Source organism: Salvia hispanica, chromosome 2, assembly GCF_029641045.1.
Source record: "Salvia hispanica isolate PSC_SH4W2 chromosome 2, Shi_PSC_v1, whole genome shotgun sequence".
Classification (NCBI taxonomy): domain Eukaryota; kingdom Viridiplantae; phylum Streptophyta; class Magnoliopsida; order Lamiales; family Lamiaceae; genus Salvia; species Salvia hispanica.
Genome location: NC_142693.1, coordinates 46,627,051 through 46,640,666, shown reverse-complemented (window position 1 = coordinate 46,640,666; position 13,616 = coordinate 46,627,051). Strand labels below are relative to the sequence as shown.

The window sequence follows — 13,616 nt, the reverse complement described above, 5'->3', positions numbered from 1 at the left end:
AATTTCTGGAAATTTAACAAGAGTCTAAGTTCGATTCGTGAACTACTGTGAATGTTTGAATATATGTCATGGAATGCAGGAGATTTCAAAAATTAAGGAGTATACCTTTTGGAAAGTAGCAAATTGCACAAACAGAAGGTAATCACAGCTCTCTCTCTCTCGGCTTCTCCTTCATACTGTAATGTGGAATTATGGAATCAATAAGTATGGAGATTTTATTATTCAATGGAATGAGGAGATATTACCTTTTGGTCTAAGAGATGAAAAGTAACTACAAATTGGAATAATAATGAAGTTGCGTTGTGGGAGAATATATGAGAAGAAGAACGGGTTTTGGTTGGAGATTTTCAAGGGAGGTGGAGATATGGAAGAAACCGTTGGGTGATGGAATTGGGAGAAATATTTTGACCAAAAATGTGATTGCGGTGAGTAGAATAAAATGCTAGAATAAGAGAGATAAAAGTGATATGCCCAAATATTTGATTTAGAGTATTAATTAAATTGTGGTGTTTTCTTTAAAGTACTTTGGTGTTATTCCAAGTACTTAGACGAACACCCAATTTCCTCATCGATGATTCTCATGTCAAACTCGCCGACTACTTTCACCACTCGATTGACCAACAATGATTCAAATCATTTAATATTTCCAAAAGCAACCAAAACAAACAAGGACGGTATTTTATTCAAAGATCTCACGCTCGTTCTCAACACAAAACTCAACGTAAAAGGTACTAAAAAAAACGGGTGTTACAGTCGATTCTCATAAAGATGATTTTCCGGCCAATTTTAATTGACATGGCTCGTCGAGTGTCCTATATGTAACCCTAGGAAGATGAACAGAATGCACTATTTTTAAAATAAGAAAATACTGCCATTTTGAATCTTAATTACATTTACAATTGTATGCCCAATATCTCTAAGTTTGGTTCAATTTCAGTTGTCAAATTCATAGAGGTATTTTACGAATTTCGGGTGAAAAGAATGTGGTTGTGGTATCGACTTCAATTTAAGTTGAAGAGGTGAAATTTGTCCCGTCAACTTGGTCTGGGGACTACATTGCCTTCATGAATTTTCGGAACTTCAGCATTTTGTTCGTATGTCTTCATCTTAACTTCATCGAGGAATAAATTATTTGATTGTTTTAACTCCGAAAACTAATCGTAGTCATTTATGTCATAGATCTAGTGACTAGATAGAATAATCGCTTTAAAGTGGAATTGATGTACTCTGTGAGCTGTTATTTGAAAACCCAATTAATTGCATGTTGGACTAGTCACAAGACATAGGAGATTAAAAGTTCAAAAATGCATATTTATCCAAGTAATTGGGCTCAAGAATTATTCAAGAGCACCATTTGAAATGATGGTTTGACCTGAAGTTGTATTAATTTAATTACATGCAAAGCCAAAATTAAGTTAAAGCTTAATGAAAACCCTCTTTCTTGGATATAAACAAGAGTTCCCACATTTCTTGTTATTGTCACGTTATTTACTTTCCTACTTAATAATATAAATGGATACAAAGTTGTTGGCCAATACTAATTGGCATGTGTATCTAGATCTTATTGCTATTTCTCATACAAGGATTAATTAAAATTATAGATTAAAAATAAAAATATATATAGGGGATTAAGTAAAGGATATTAATTAAGATGTATGCTGGACTTGCATCAAGGCTTTTAGTGATGAATGCATTGTCATGTGTTTGAATTTAATAGATCGGAATTTATTTTTATTCTGTAACATAACATCGTGTGCCGTTATACTAGGAAATAAAAGGGCTAAAATTATAAGTGCTCGTTTCATTCACGTCAACATCAGATGAACTTACCTCCACTCTAGGAAATATGAAAATGGTATATTTAAAAGATAAAAAAATAATTAATATTAATAAGTAAAAATAGAATGTCCGTAGAAAGGAGAGATGGTTGGCATATTTTTATTTATTTATTTATTTTAGAAATGGTTAGAAAGAGAGGTGCATAAACATCGAACGAAATAGAATAAAAATATAACTCCATGTTTCTATAAATATGGATTTGCGGATCAAAAAGAAACACCAAAAATTTAAATTGCAGGTGATGATGACCACATGTCTAAAACCAATAAACAACAAAAAAAGATCCCCATGGATGTATAATTGTGCAATTTGCTTAATACAAAACTCATGTCCACGTCGCCCATTTAATTAAACTATTTCTAGTTGTTTCCATTCCATGTAAACGAATATTTGACCATCCTTTAATTTTATATATACTGTAATACTGTATATCAGTTATTATTATTTTGGCCATGTGCCAAATAAATAAATTGAGGGAACGTGGCGATTTGAGGAGCTTATGATTTCCTTATTGAGGGAACGTGGCGATTTGAGGAGCTTATGATTTCCTTGGATAAAATATTGGGTGAGAGTGTTTACTTGAGAAAGCTTGGCGTTGGTCAATGCTAATACTATTATTAATTTTTTTTTTATATGTAATTTTGTTAATTTAAAATTGTGGTATTTACAATCTGGATTGTTGATGTTAACACCAGAATATATATTTACACACAATAAAACTATATATGCGCAATCCTCAGCTATTTTCCAAATACTAGTATACTATTTATTAATGATACATGAAACGCATGATTTATTTTTAATTTTCCTGTTAGTTAAGATAAATCGATGTCGATAATTAATTTGCAAAAACTCGACCAACTCAATTTATTCGTATTTGAATCCCTGTTTATTCAGTCAATTTATATGTGAGAGATAAATTATGAGAAATGGCATTGCATTTTGTTATCCTGCCAAGCATATACTATTTTCTCTAAAATTTATTCTTATACTATATGCCTACCTCTGTCACCCCATTTTTCCCAAGTACAAGTGATTTCTCAATTTATAATGGAACTAGTATCTCTCCCGTGCTATGCACGGCACATTATATTTTTTTCCCGAAATCTATATAATACTTACCAAATAATTATGTAGAATAAATATTAAATGAAAAATAATTTATCATAATTAATCCATAAATATTAATGAAAATCTTTACATATCTAATATAAAAATTGGGAACACACATCAACAACATATAATTAAAAAATATATAATTCAATAATACTCCGTATAACATTATCACCAATAAATAAAAAATACAATTAAAAATTCATGATGAAAAATTAAATGGTAGAAGTATATCGTGAGACTGAAAAATAAATCAAATTTACATTACACAAAACAAAAAAACAAAGAATGTATAATTACCATTTCTCCTAATAAGATTTTAGATATTGTTAATCAAAAGCTATAATCTAAGATTGTACTGGTGAGACACTTCCTAGTCGAGCTTCATTTCTCCCAAACCTTGAAACCTAAATCCTAAACCCTTAACTTTAAAATATACTCATCATGACTAACAAATGAAAATATCAATAAAATTCTCCCTCCGTCCCAATTCAATTTTACTTTGTTGATCACTTATTTTATTTTGGGAGTTTTAGATTTGTTGATAATCCTTACTAACAAAACATATAAAATCACAAAACTGATAGAGAATACAGTACATTACCTACAAATAAAATCATAAAGACGATTGGGTGACGATATACCACTTGGAAAATTTCTTCATTGAAATGATAATTTTAATTAAAGGAATTCAAATTTATAGAAGATTTTTAACGTTTAGAATTCTATGAATGACTTTTAGTTATCCTAATGTCCATTTTTTCCGTATCACGTTGCTGACATAATTGCAAAATTAAGAATCCTTAATCACACACGTTTTTTTTTGTTTTGGATAATTGCAAATTTATAGGCTCTTTTAAATCACACGTATTTAACCTTAATATAGTTTTTATTGTTTTTTCAACAGTAATATAATTTTTTAAATAAAATGGCATTCTTGTAAATTTTCCCAAAACTCTGCTTTTATATATGTATAGATAAGAAGTAAGTAACTCATTCAAAATATTTTACAAAATTTTTTAATTAGGTTGAAATAAAGCATGTACTAATGGATATTAATTAGAATTATGCCAGCTTATTTCAACTACAATGTTATTAGTCTTTTGTACGGAGTAATATTTATCATTCAAATAAATAATATTTAATTAGGTTGAAATATAGCATGTTCTAATGGATAGTATAGAAATACATCAGCTCATTTATACTATACAAAATTGTTGTGCTGGCGTGGATTTCTACTTATAAAAACTATTTGGGCTTGGTTGAATGTGCGTAGACGTGCTTAATATATTAATCTCAACTGACTTTTTCTCCTAACCAAAAATCATACTTCATTCGTTTCATAAGAATACACACTCTTTCCTTTTTAGTCCGTCCATAAAAGTAAATATTCTTTCTCGTGTTGAATCCAAAATGCATATTCTTTTAGACAGATAAAGTATTTTATCGGACGAAGGAAGTGCTTTTTTTTTTGTTTTTTCTTTTGAGATCTGCATACTGCATTGATACTTTTGAATATAGGGAAATACAAAATTCATTCCATCTTAAAATAAATATTATTCACAACAAACATATTTTTTATTATTCACTTACAAGTAAAAAAAGTTGGTTATATAATTGATAAATTTTAAATTTATATCAATTTACTAAGTTTATTCGGACCCAAACAGTAAAAACAACTAATCTTATAAGCTTGTACATTAATCTATTGAGCTCAAACATGAAACAACGAGTACTTTTGAAGGTGAAAGATTGTTTTATCACCTTTATTTTAAAATGTTATGCGTGGTTTACAATATAATAAATTTTATTTAAATGTTATGCGTGGTTTACATTTATATAGTTATATTGACACCTATCATGAAGAGAAGAAGTACTATATGTATATATTAATAATTTAAATCACAATCATCCTTTCATAACTGTTCAATTAACTAGAAAGTTCGGAAAATAATGACAAGAACATACAATTAAATAGAATAAAGTTTGGAAAATAATACTATCTCGTTTCATAATTTCATAGTAGTAGAGTCATTTTATCATTTTGGTACGTTTCATAGTAGTTGAGTCATTTCCCCTTTTAATAAAAAATCAACATATTTCTTCACGTTTACTTTACTTTCTTTTACTTTATTCTCTCGTAATCTCTCTACCTTTTCAATTTACTGGAGTACTTTATTCATCCTTACTTAATTCACAACTCAATTTTTTTAAATCTTGTACCGAAAAGAAAAATGTTTTAACTACCACGAAACGGTGGGAATAATAACTTACAAGTATGAGTTTAAATTTTTTGACATTACTTTCTTTGAAAGTAACCGAATTAAATAAAATTTGAATTGAATTTAAAAATTGATTACTACTTCCGTCCATCAAAATTTGTCCCACTTTGATTCAGCACGGGTTTTAAGAAATGTAATAAAAAGTGAGTTGAAAAAGTTAGTGGATCGTGAGTCCTATTTTTATATATTAGTTTTATAATAAAATGTGAGTATAAATGAATTAGTTGAATATGAGGTCCACTACCAAAAATGGTAAAAGTAAAATGAGACAAATTTTGAAGGATGGACGGAAATGAAAAAATGGAATAAAAAATTTTAGTGAATAGAAGTAGTATAACATTTCTTAATCCACCTCGTGGAAATTGACTGCGGTATTTATAGATAGACTATGGATCTGTGTAATTTTGAATCAATTTCATCATTTACATACACTGATAAACATGATCGTCAGAATTTAAAAAAAAAAAAAAAAAAATAAAAAAATAAAAAAAATAAAAATCTGAAGCTGTATAGATTAATCAAATGCAATTCCAATCATATGAGCTTATTAATTTAGAGATTCGTTCAACACCAATTTAATATGTGTTATTATTGAATTGAATTAGTAATTAGTATCTACTCCCTCCGTCCCGGCTAAGATGACACATTGCTTAGCCGGCACGGGGTTTTAGGAATTATTGGTTAAAGTGTTTAATTGGAGAGAGAGAAGGTGGGTGTAAGTATTAAAGTAGAGAGATAAAGAAAGATGGATATTTTAATAGGAGTGAGAAAAAGTGGTTGAGTGTATTAATTGAAGAGAGAAAGTTACCAAAAAAGGAAATGTGTCATCTTAGTTGGGACAAACTAAAAAGGAAAACGTGTCATCTTAAGCGGGACGGAGGGAGTATTAAAATATTACTAGTATCGAACTAGGTGTGTTACAAATGATTGAATAGCCACAAAATTTATAAATCGACACGCTGAACTCAAGGCTTGCGACCACGTTTACTAATTCAATAATTTATTTTTTTCCCCTTAAGAAATACAACTAAAATACAACGACATATATATAATCAACACAGTAAACCAAAATTTTAGCCACCTTAATCAGGGATAAATTAACTATAGTACCTCTACATTTTCTTTTTAATTTATATCTCTAAAATATTCACTTTCTATATTTAAAAATAAATCACTCTCTATCTCTCCTCAATAAAATATTCAATTTTTTTCTTACTACTTACTCCACTTAACAACTCCTTCCTGAAATATCATGTTACTCAAGAATGTGGACATCTTTAATGAGACGGAGAAAGTAGTTGATTTGCTCTTCTCACAAAATTTATAGAAACGATAATTTGGATAAATTTGAAGTTCCGTATCAATTTGGGTAATATATATTAAAAATAATTTTAAAAAATCCAGAATTCGTAATATATGAATTTGTATTGCACATATATATTCCTTCCTCCTTATAAAAATAAATATCAGTTTTTTTTAAATATCACAAATTTTAATTCATAATTGATAAAGCACAAAATAATAGAAAAAAAAAAGTTATTTGAGTATTGTTAGTGGGAAATTGATCCTACCTTATTAGAGAGAAATAAATTTTCATTAGAAAATTAGAAAAAAAAAGTGTATAGAATTCCTTTTTAAACATAAAACTCAGCTAAGAGGCACCGGAGAAGTATATATATAATATAAAAGTAAAATCATCTAATTACACGTATTACACGGGGACAGCAATATAATAAAGTTTCAAAAGAGTTGAGCAAGTGGGGCCCATGTCGTCCACTAACAATATGGGAAATGCGTGAAACTATTAGACAGCCTCTAAGTAATTGACACGCAGCATCTCAGTTGATAAGGTTATCTATATATTTCGTCAAACGGATTGCAAAAATTTACTCACTTTATCCCTCATGCCTCAATTTATATCTCACTTTAAAGTTTAAACCGATACTAATTTTAAAAAATGTAAAATAAAATGACATGATAAATGTAAATTAGATAATTAACTGTGCACAGTTAAAAAAAAAGGAAACACATGCCCATGCCAATTAATCATGGACGGAAATAATCAATTTTTTTTTTTTTTTCATAAATCAATACTTATCTTTCTTATTTTATCATTTCTCTTACTTTATTTTTTCTTTATTAATCTACTTTATTTTCTATCCAATTAACTCAATCAATATAAGCTTCTTAAATGTTACCTTGAAAAAAAGCTGATTACTTTGAAACAGGATATAATAAGTAGCTCCACCGTGCACGAAAGATATCATAATTATAAGTAGACACAAAATTTTAGGAGGTTTTGCTTTATATGCTAAGTGGAGATAGAAAATGGAGTATAATTTTTATATTATACGAAAGTGAATTTTTTTTCAGAAAAGAAATTGTTAAACTTTTAGTAAGATAAACTAAAAAAATGTGAGATATCTTTTATAGGACTGATGGAGTATATGATTTAATAACCATTACTAACTACTCCCTACGTCTGCGAATAAGAGTCTCGTTTTTCCATTTTAGTTCGTCCGCGAATAAAATGAGATTCCTAATAACGGGCGGATGGAGTATACATTTAAATCTCATTTTTTTAAATTATGGCATTACTTATTTTCTTTATTCAAAGTAACTTTAAATTTTCTGATACCCCATAATTTTAATTAATTACTACTACTACTTATAGTATTGCTAGGTATGAATATAATTCTGACAATAAATAGAATAGCAATAAATTGTGGCATGGATTTTAGTAAATATAAGTGGAATAAATTGGTGGAATGTGAGACTTACTTATCTTTTATGGTAAAAATAAAATATGATTTTTATTATAAAATAGACTAAAATAATAAAATATGACTCTGTTTGTGAAACTGACCAAAATAAAAGAATTTAACTCTAATTTAAGACAGAAAGTATTAATGAAATAAACAAAGCACTGTTTTTTATTTTCTGTGAAGAACAAAAACACAGTTATGAATTGTTGAATATACAGTAGATGCCAGGAATCCAGTTTAGAAAGAAGACAAGATACCCGGTTCTTGGTACCAAACGAAACAGAAATGGGTCCCACTCCAACTCGGAAAAAGTTCCAATAAACACCTCTAAATCTATCCCACTCATTTTATATGGCCCGAGATTTACAGCAACGACTCTGAATCACTCAATTTAGCCATCCTCTCGTCTCACCAAAAATGCCAAGCATTCCAATTTTGTCTCTTTAAATCACTAGCTCCTCCTTCAACTTCTGGAGGAGTATAGAGCTGCCTTTTCAACAAATTATCTTCCTTCCCTCGCTAATTCAAAGGTTTGTTTTCAAGATTTCCTTTTTATTTAGTGTTGCGTGTTTAAAAATTGAATCTTTGCGATATGAAGATGTCCTTTTTACGTGTATGGACACCAGAAAAAAGGTTATTGTAATTCAGTTGACTTAATATAGAAAGTGCTCTTAAACCCATTACTTTATATAATCTGTGACGCTTACTAATTTTTAACTTATTTTATTCTGGTGGGTGCTGTTGTTAATGGGATTTTGATGGAGCTAATGTTGCTGTAAATGCTGATTGTGTGTGATTGTTTTTTTTTTTTTTGCAGAAACCCTTTCAAGCTACTGTGAGTCTCTGCCTGATTTTGGAGTTGATTTCTTCATTTTCTGGTAGGACTGCATAATTTATTAGCTTTTGAAATTGGGTGAATTCTAGGGGTTGGTCAATCTTGTTTAATCAAGGAGATAAGATTCTGAGAAAATCAAGAAGTTTGTCATCAAAAGTTGTGGTTGAAGCATGTCTGTTGCCATGTTGTGGGTGGTTTCTCCCACCTCTGAGGTGTTTAATGGAGTTGGGTTCTTGGAGCCAGCCCGGGATGGGAACCGGATTCTTGATTCGTTTAGGTATAGTTCTCGGTGCAAGAATGTGATCAGCGATGGCAGCCTGAACAAGGGTAGGAAGAAAAGGCAGAGCTTTAGCTCTATGAATGCAGATCTGAGGTATGCCTTCCTGGGGTGTTCGAGCTTGGAGAATGGGGGTAGACTCTCTCTCACATCGAGTATGGTAGCTTCTCCAGCAGGGGAAATCGCCTTAACATCCGAACAGAAGGTCTATGATGTGGTTTTGAAGCAGGCAGCCTTGGTTAAGAGAAGGCTGAAACCTGATGAGGATTTGGATGTGAAGCCGGATATTGTGCTTCCTGGATCTCTTGGCTTGTTGAGTGAAGCTTATGATCGTTGTCGAGAAGTATGTGCTGAATATGCCAAGACATTTTACCTCGGTTAGATCCCTTTATATATTTTATGTTAAACAAGAACTGGTTGAAGTAACAATTGTTCCTAATTATTTATTTGCTTCTTTGATAGGTACACTGTTAATGACCCCGGAGAGGCGAAGAGCTATCTGGGCAATATATGGTAATAACATTTTTTTTCTCATTGCTTTGATCAGTTTATTTGGCCTTCAATTGATCAATTTTTGCTTATTTTTCATGCCTAATTGTTTGGAACTCAAAGATTTGGCTTGCATATCTTTCTTGTTGATATATATTGAAGGAAATTAGTGCGTACAAGGAGTGGTCGAGCTTGTCTCACTTGGCTTTTGTCGTTTGTAGTCTGGTGTAGGAGAACAGATGAGCTTGTTGATGGGCCAAATGCATCACATATAACTCCAATGGCCTTAGATAGGTGGGAAGCAAGGCTGGAAGATATTTTTAGAGGGCGCCCTTTTGATATGCTCGATGCTGCTCTAGCAGATACTGTTTCCAGGTTTCCCGTTGACATCCAGGTTAAACCACTTTTCCAGTATTTTTTCTTAGCCACCTCTTTTGATTCACTTGATTGCTTTTTCATGCTATAAAAATATTTATTTAATTGATGATTTTCTTTCTTGAATTGCTATTATGAAACCATTCGTGCATTCTGTTGTTTGCTGTTGTTGTGTAAGCTAATATCCGTATACCTTGACTGCAGCCATTCAGGGACATGATCGAGGGAATGAGAATGGACCTGTGGAAGTCGAGATACAAGAACTTCGACGAGCTGTATCTCTACTGCTATTATGTGGCTGGTACTGTAGGATTGATGAGTGTGCCGATCATGGGCATAGCACCCGAGTCCCAGGCTACTACAGAGAGTGTCTATAATAATGCTTTGGCGTTAGGGCTTGCTAATCAGTTGACCAACATTCTCAGGGACGTCGGAGAAGAGTGAGTAACATATCTGAGCTTATTACACACATTATGTGACTATAATCTACGTATGCTTCTGGTTTTCAGACAATATGCTATACTCAGGAAGATTGTGTTCTTATGTGCTGTTTTGGTGTAGTGCGCGACGTGGAAGAATCTATCTGCCTCAGGATGAATTGGCACAGGCGGGGCTATCAGAGGAGGACATATTTGCTGGGAAAGTAACTGATAAATGGAGAGTTTTCATGAAGAAGCAGATCAAGAGGGCTAGAAAATTCTTCGATGATGCAGAGAATGGCGTGAAAGAGCTGAGCTCGGCCAGCAGATGGCCGGTAAGTATTTACCCACCTCGACTGACTTAATGTAGGGTATAGGATTCTGAAGGATTGTTTTGGTGGTGCAGGTGTGGGCGTCGTTGCTTCTGTACCGACAGATCCTCGACGAGATAGAAGCCAATGACTACAACAACTTTACAAGGAGGGCTTATGTTGGCAAACCAAAGAAGATTTTAGCTTTGCCAGTTGCATATGCTAAGTCTCTTGTTCATCCCAGAAGCTCATCTGCTCTTCTAAACTCTTGATGTCACCAAATCTATTATAAATATAATATCATGTACATCCCAAATTATGGCAATATATCTTACAATATGATTAGCCTTTTTCTTCTATTTTTTTACACAACAAACTGCTTGCTTAGTTTCGTTATTATTCTATTCTTGAATTGTTGCACAAGAGAAATCAAAAAATTTTAACGGAAAAATCAATTACTAATAACATACTGAGACATGGGCCATATTTAGGCAATAAAGTTTAGCTCGGTTGGTAAAAAGCTTTCTATCCAACTAATAGATCGAGGGTTCGAATCGTTACCAAGATAGATGAGAAATCATTGTTGATCCTCTTTAACTAAAAAAGAAACATGTGTCAGACTAATCAATACTCCCACTTGTTCATCCTCTTTAGCTAAAAAAGAAACATATGTCATACTAATCAATACTCCCTGTGACCAGAAAAACAGAAAACAGTTTTATTTGTAGACAATATGGATTTTTTTATGTGGAATTAGTAAAATATGAAAGATAAATAAAAAAAATAAGTAAAATAGAAAATAGAGAGAAAATATGAATAAAGTAGGAAAACGAAACATAAAAAATTTGTAATAAATTGTAAGTAACTTTCCATTTGTAGTATACTCCTATTAGACTAATTTGTTGTGAAATCTGTGTACTAGATATAAACACTAGCCAGACGTAATACAACCTAAAAAAAGAATGGAAAAATTACACGGAAATAAACCGAATTGAATACAGAACAGAAACTATAAATCGTAAAGGAATAAGCCCAGTTGAGGAGTCCTCCTTCCACAAGACGAGATACGCCCTGCTAGTGCTCTCAGATAGTGTCATCCACAAAAATAAAATGACTTCGTATGAGAAGTAGTAGTACCGCTAGCAACAGAGTTCCGACGAACTGGATGATTGCGAGAGAGGAGCTTTGACACAAAACCAAAGTTGAGAGGGAGAGAGCTTATGTAGAGAAAGTTGGTTAGTGTTGTGTGTTATAGAATGCATGGATGACTACTCTATTTATAGGTGTAGTCCACTACATGTAGAGGTTGGAGTCAACGCAGGCATTAAGTCTGCTATCATTGTTGGAGTGTAACCGTCGGGAGTTACAAGCCATTACGAGCATCAGTGTTGGAGCTAGAGATTGAACCAGAAGAGACACGTATATGGACATGCTACATCTAGGTTCTTTCGCAGATGTGGACATCCCAATATACCAACCATGTTTGCTTCATTGTATCAAGTTGACGATGTGACTTGCTGATTTCGACTAGTGAGGTGGTCTAAAAGGATTAGGCTGAGCTCATAGAGTCCAAGTGCCAAGCACAAAGACCAATAGCCAAGATCCAAGATCCAAGTCCCAGGCACACGACCATGCACCCACACCCCATTCTCGTTCACGGCGCACGAGGCACGCGGCAACGGTCTCGGCGAGGCGGGCGCGTGTGGGATCTACGACCCATCTTTGTCCACTATAATTATTACATATAATAATTTAGCCTATTAAATAATGAGACTCTCAAAATTAATGTGAGATGATTAACACACTTATTAATTAATCTTATAAATTTTACTCATAACTCCTTTATAGCTCGCTGATCAACTTTAATATATTATTTTTCACTGAACGGTAATTGGTTTGGAGAAATGAATATATCATGATCATTTACTCCCAACGTAGATCGACACTATATTATTTAATTTCATAAAATTAAATTTTCCATAAAATTTACGACTTGGTCAAAACCTTTGACCGGTGACGATTCTAAAAGAATAATAACATCTAGTTATTGATAGATTTGAAAATTGGGGAGTATAGTAATATAGTAGCATAAAGCAAAAAATACATGAATGTCAGGCATAAATTTTGTTTAGGTAATAAATTAGCTAGGAAAGGTAATATGGTTTGGGCCGTTTGAGATATTTTTTTAGTGAAAATAACTTTAAAACAAGGGGAAATCAAATATGAAAGATTTAATTATACTATCATTAGATTAACACCGCATTAAAATTTTAAACCACACTAAGATAGAAATAGATCATAGACTTTTGATATTTTGACATTAAACGTTCGTTCTATTGCAAAGTCAAGATAAATCAGATATTTTTGTGAAAATTTTTGCAATGCAATAACTCGGTTGGCTTGGATTTTAAATATTAGAATATTCGGATATTTAATATAGAGCGAAACGCGGCAATTTAATGCAAAAACTAGTCTACTGAACCCAAGAAATTTCAGGTAAACTATCATTCCTCGCCCCAACCTTTATGAATAATAATAATAATTATTATTAATCAGTTTTATAATTTCAATCAGATTGATTTTTGATTGATGAACATTGTAGTAACCAATGGAGAATTCGAAGAAGAGCTGTTTCATAAGATCGTTAGACTTGTGATTATGTTAAAAATAGTAGTACTAACATTTGTAGTTTAAAATTGAAATATTGCAACCTCGTGTGGTGACAACCCCCAGATGACAAAGGTGATTGGTAGGTAGATGACAACGAGAGTAATTTGCAAATCGCGGTTTCTAGAATGACACATTTTATATTTGAAATAATAATAAGATGATGATTTAATCTACCATAATATAGTTGATTTTTGGATTAAGAATGCCCTTTAAACTATTCATAACATTTTCTCTTTGTTTG

At 31.8% G+C, this 13,616-nt stretch overlaps 1 protein-coding gene across 1 annotated transcript; it reads left to right on the top strand.

Moving 5' to 3' along the window:
- The first annotated feature begins 8,360 nt into the window (after positions 1-8,360).
- On the top strand, positions 8,361-11,064 carry LOC125202026 (phytoene synthase 2, chloroplastic). Its single transcript, XM_048100338.2, has 7 exons — positions 8,361-8,529; positions 8,817-9,488; positions 9,574-9,624; positions 9,822-9,994; positions 10,180-10,415; positions 10,537-10,729; positions 10,801-11,064. Exons 2-7 carry the CDS (start codon positions 9,005-9,007, stop codon positions 10,975-10,977), a joined length of 1,314 nt encoding a protein of 437 aa, XP_047956295.1. The 5' UTR covers positions 8,361-8,529; positions 8,817-9,004; the 3' UTR covers positions 10,978-11,064.
- Positions 11,065-13,616: the final 2,552 nt, after the last annotated feature.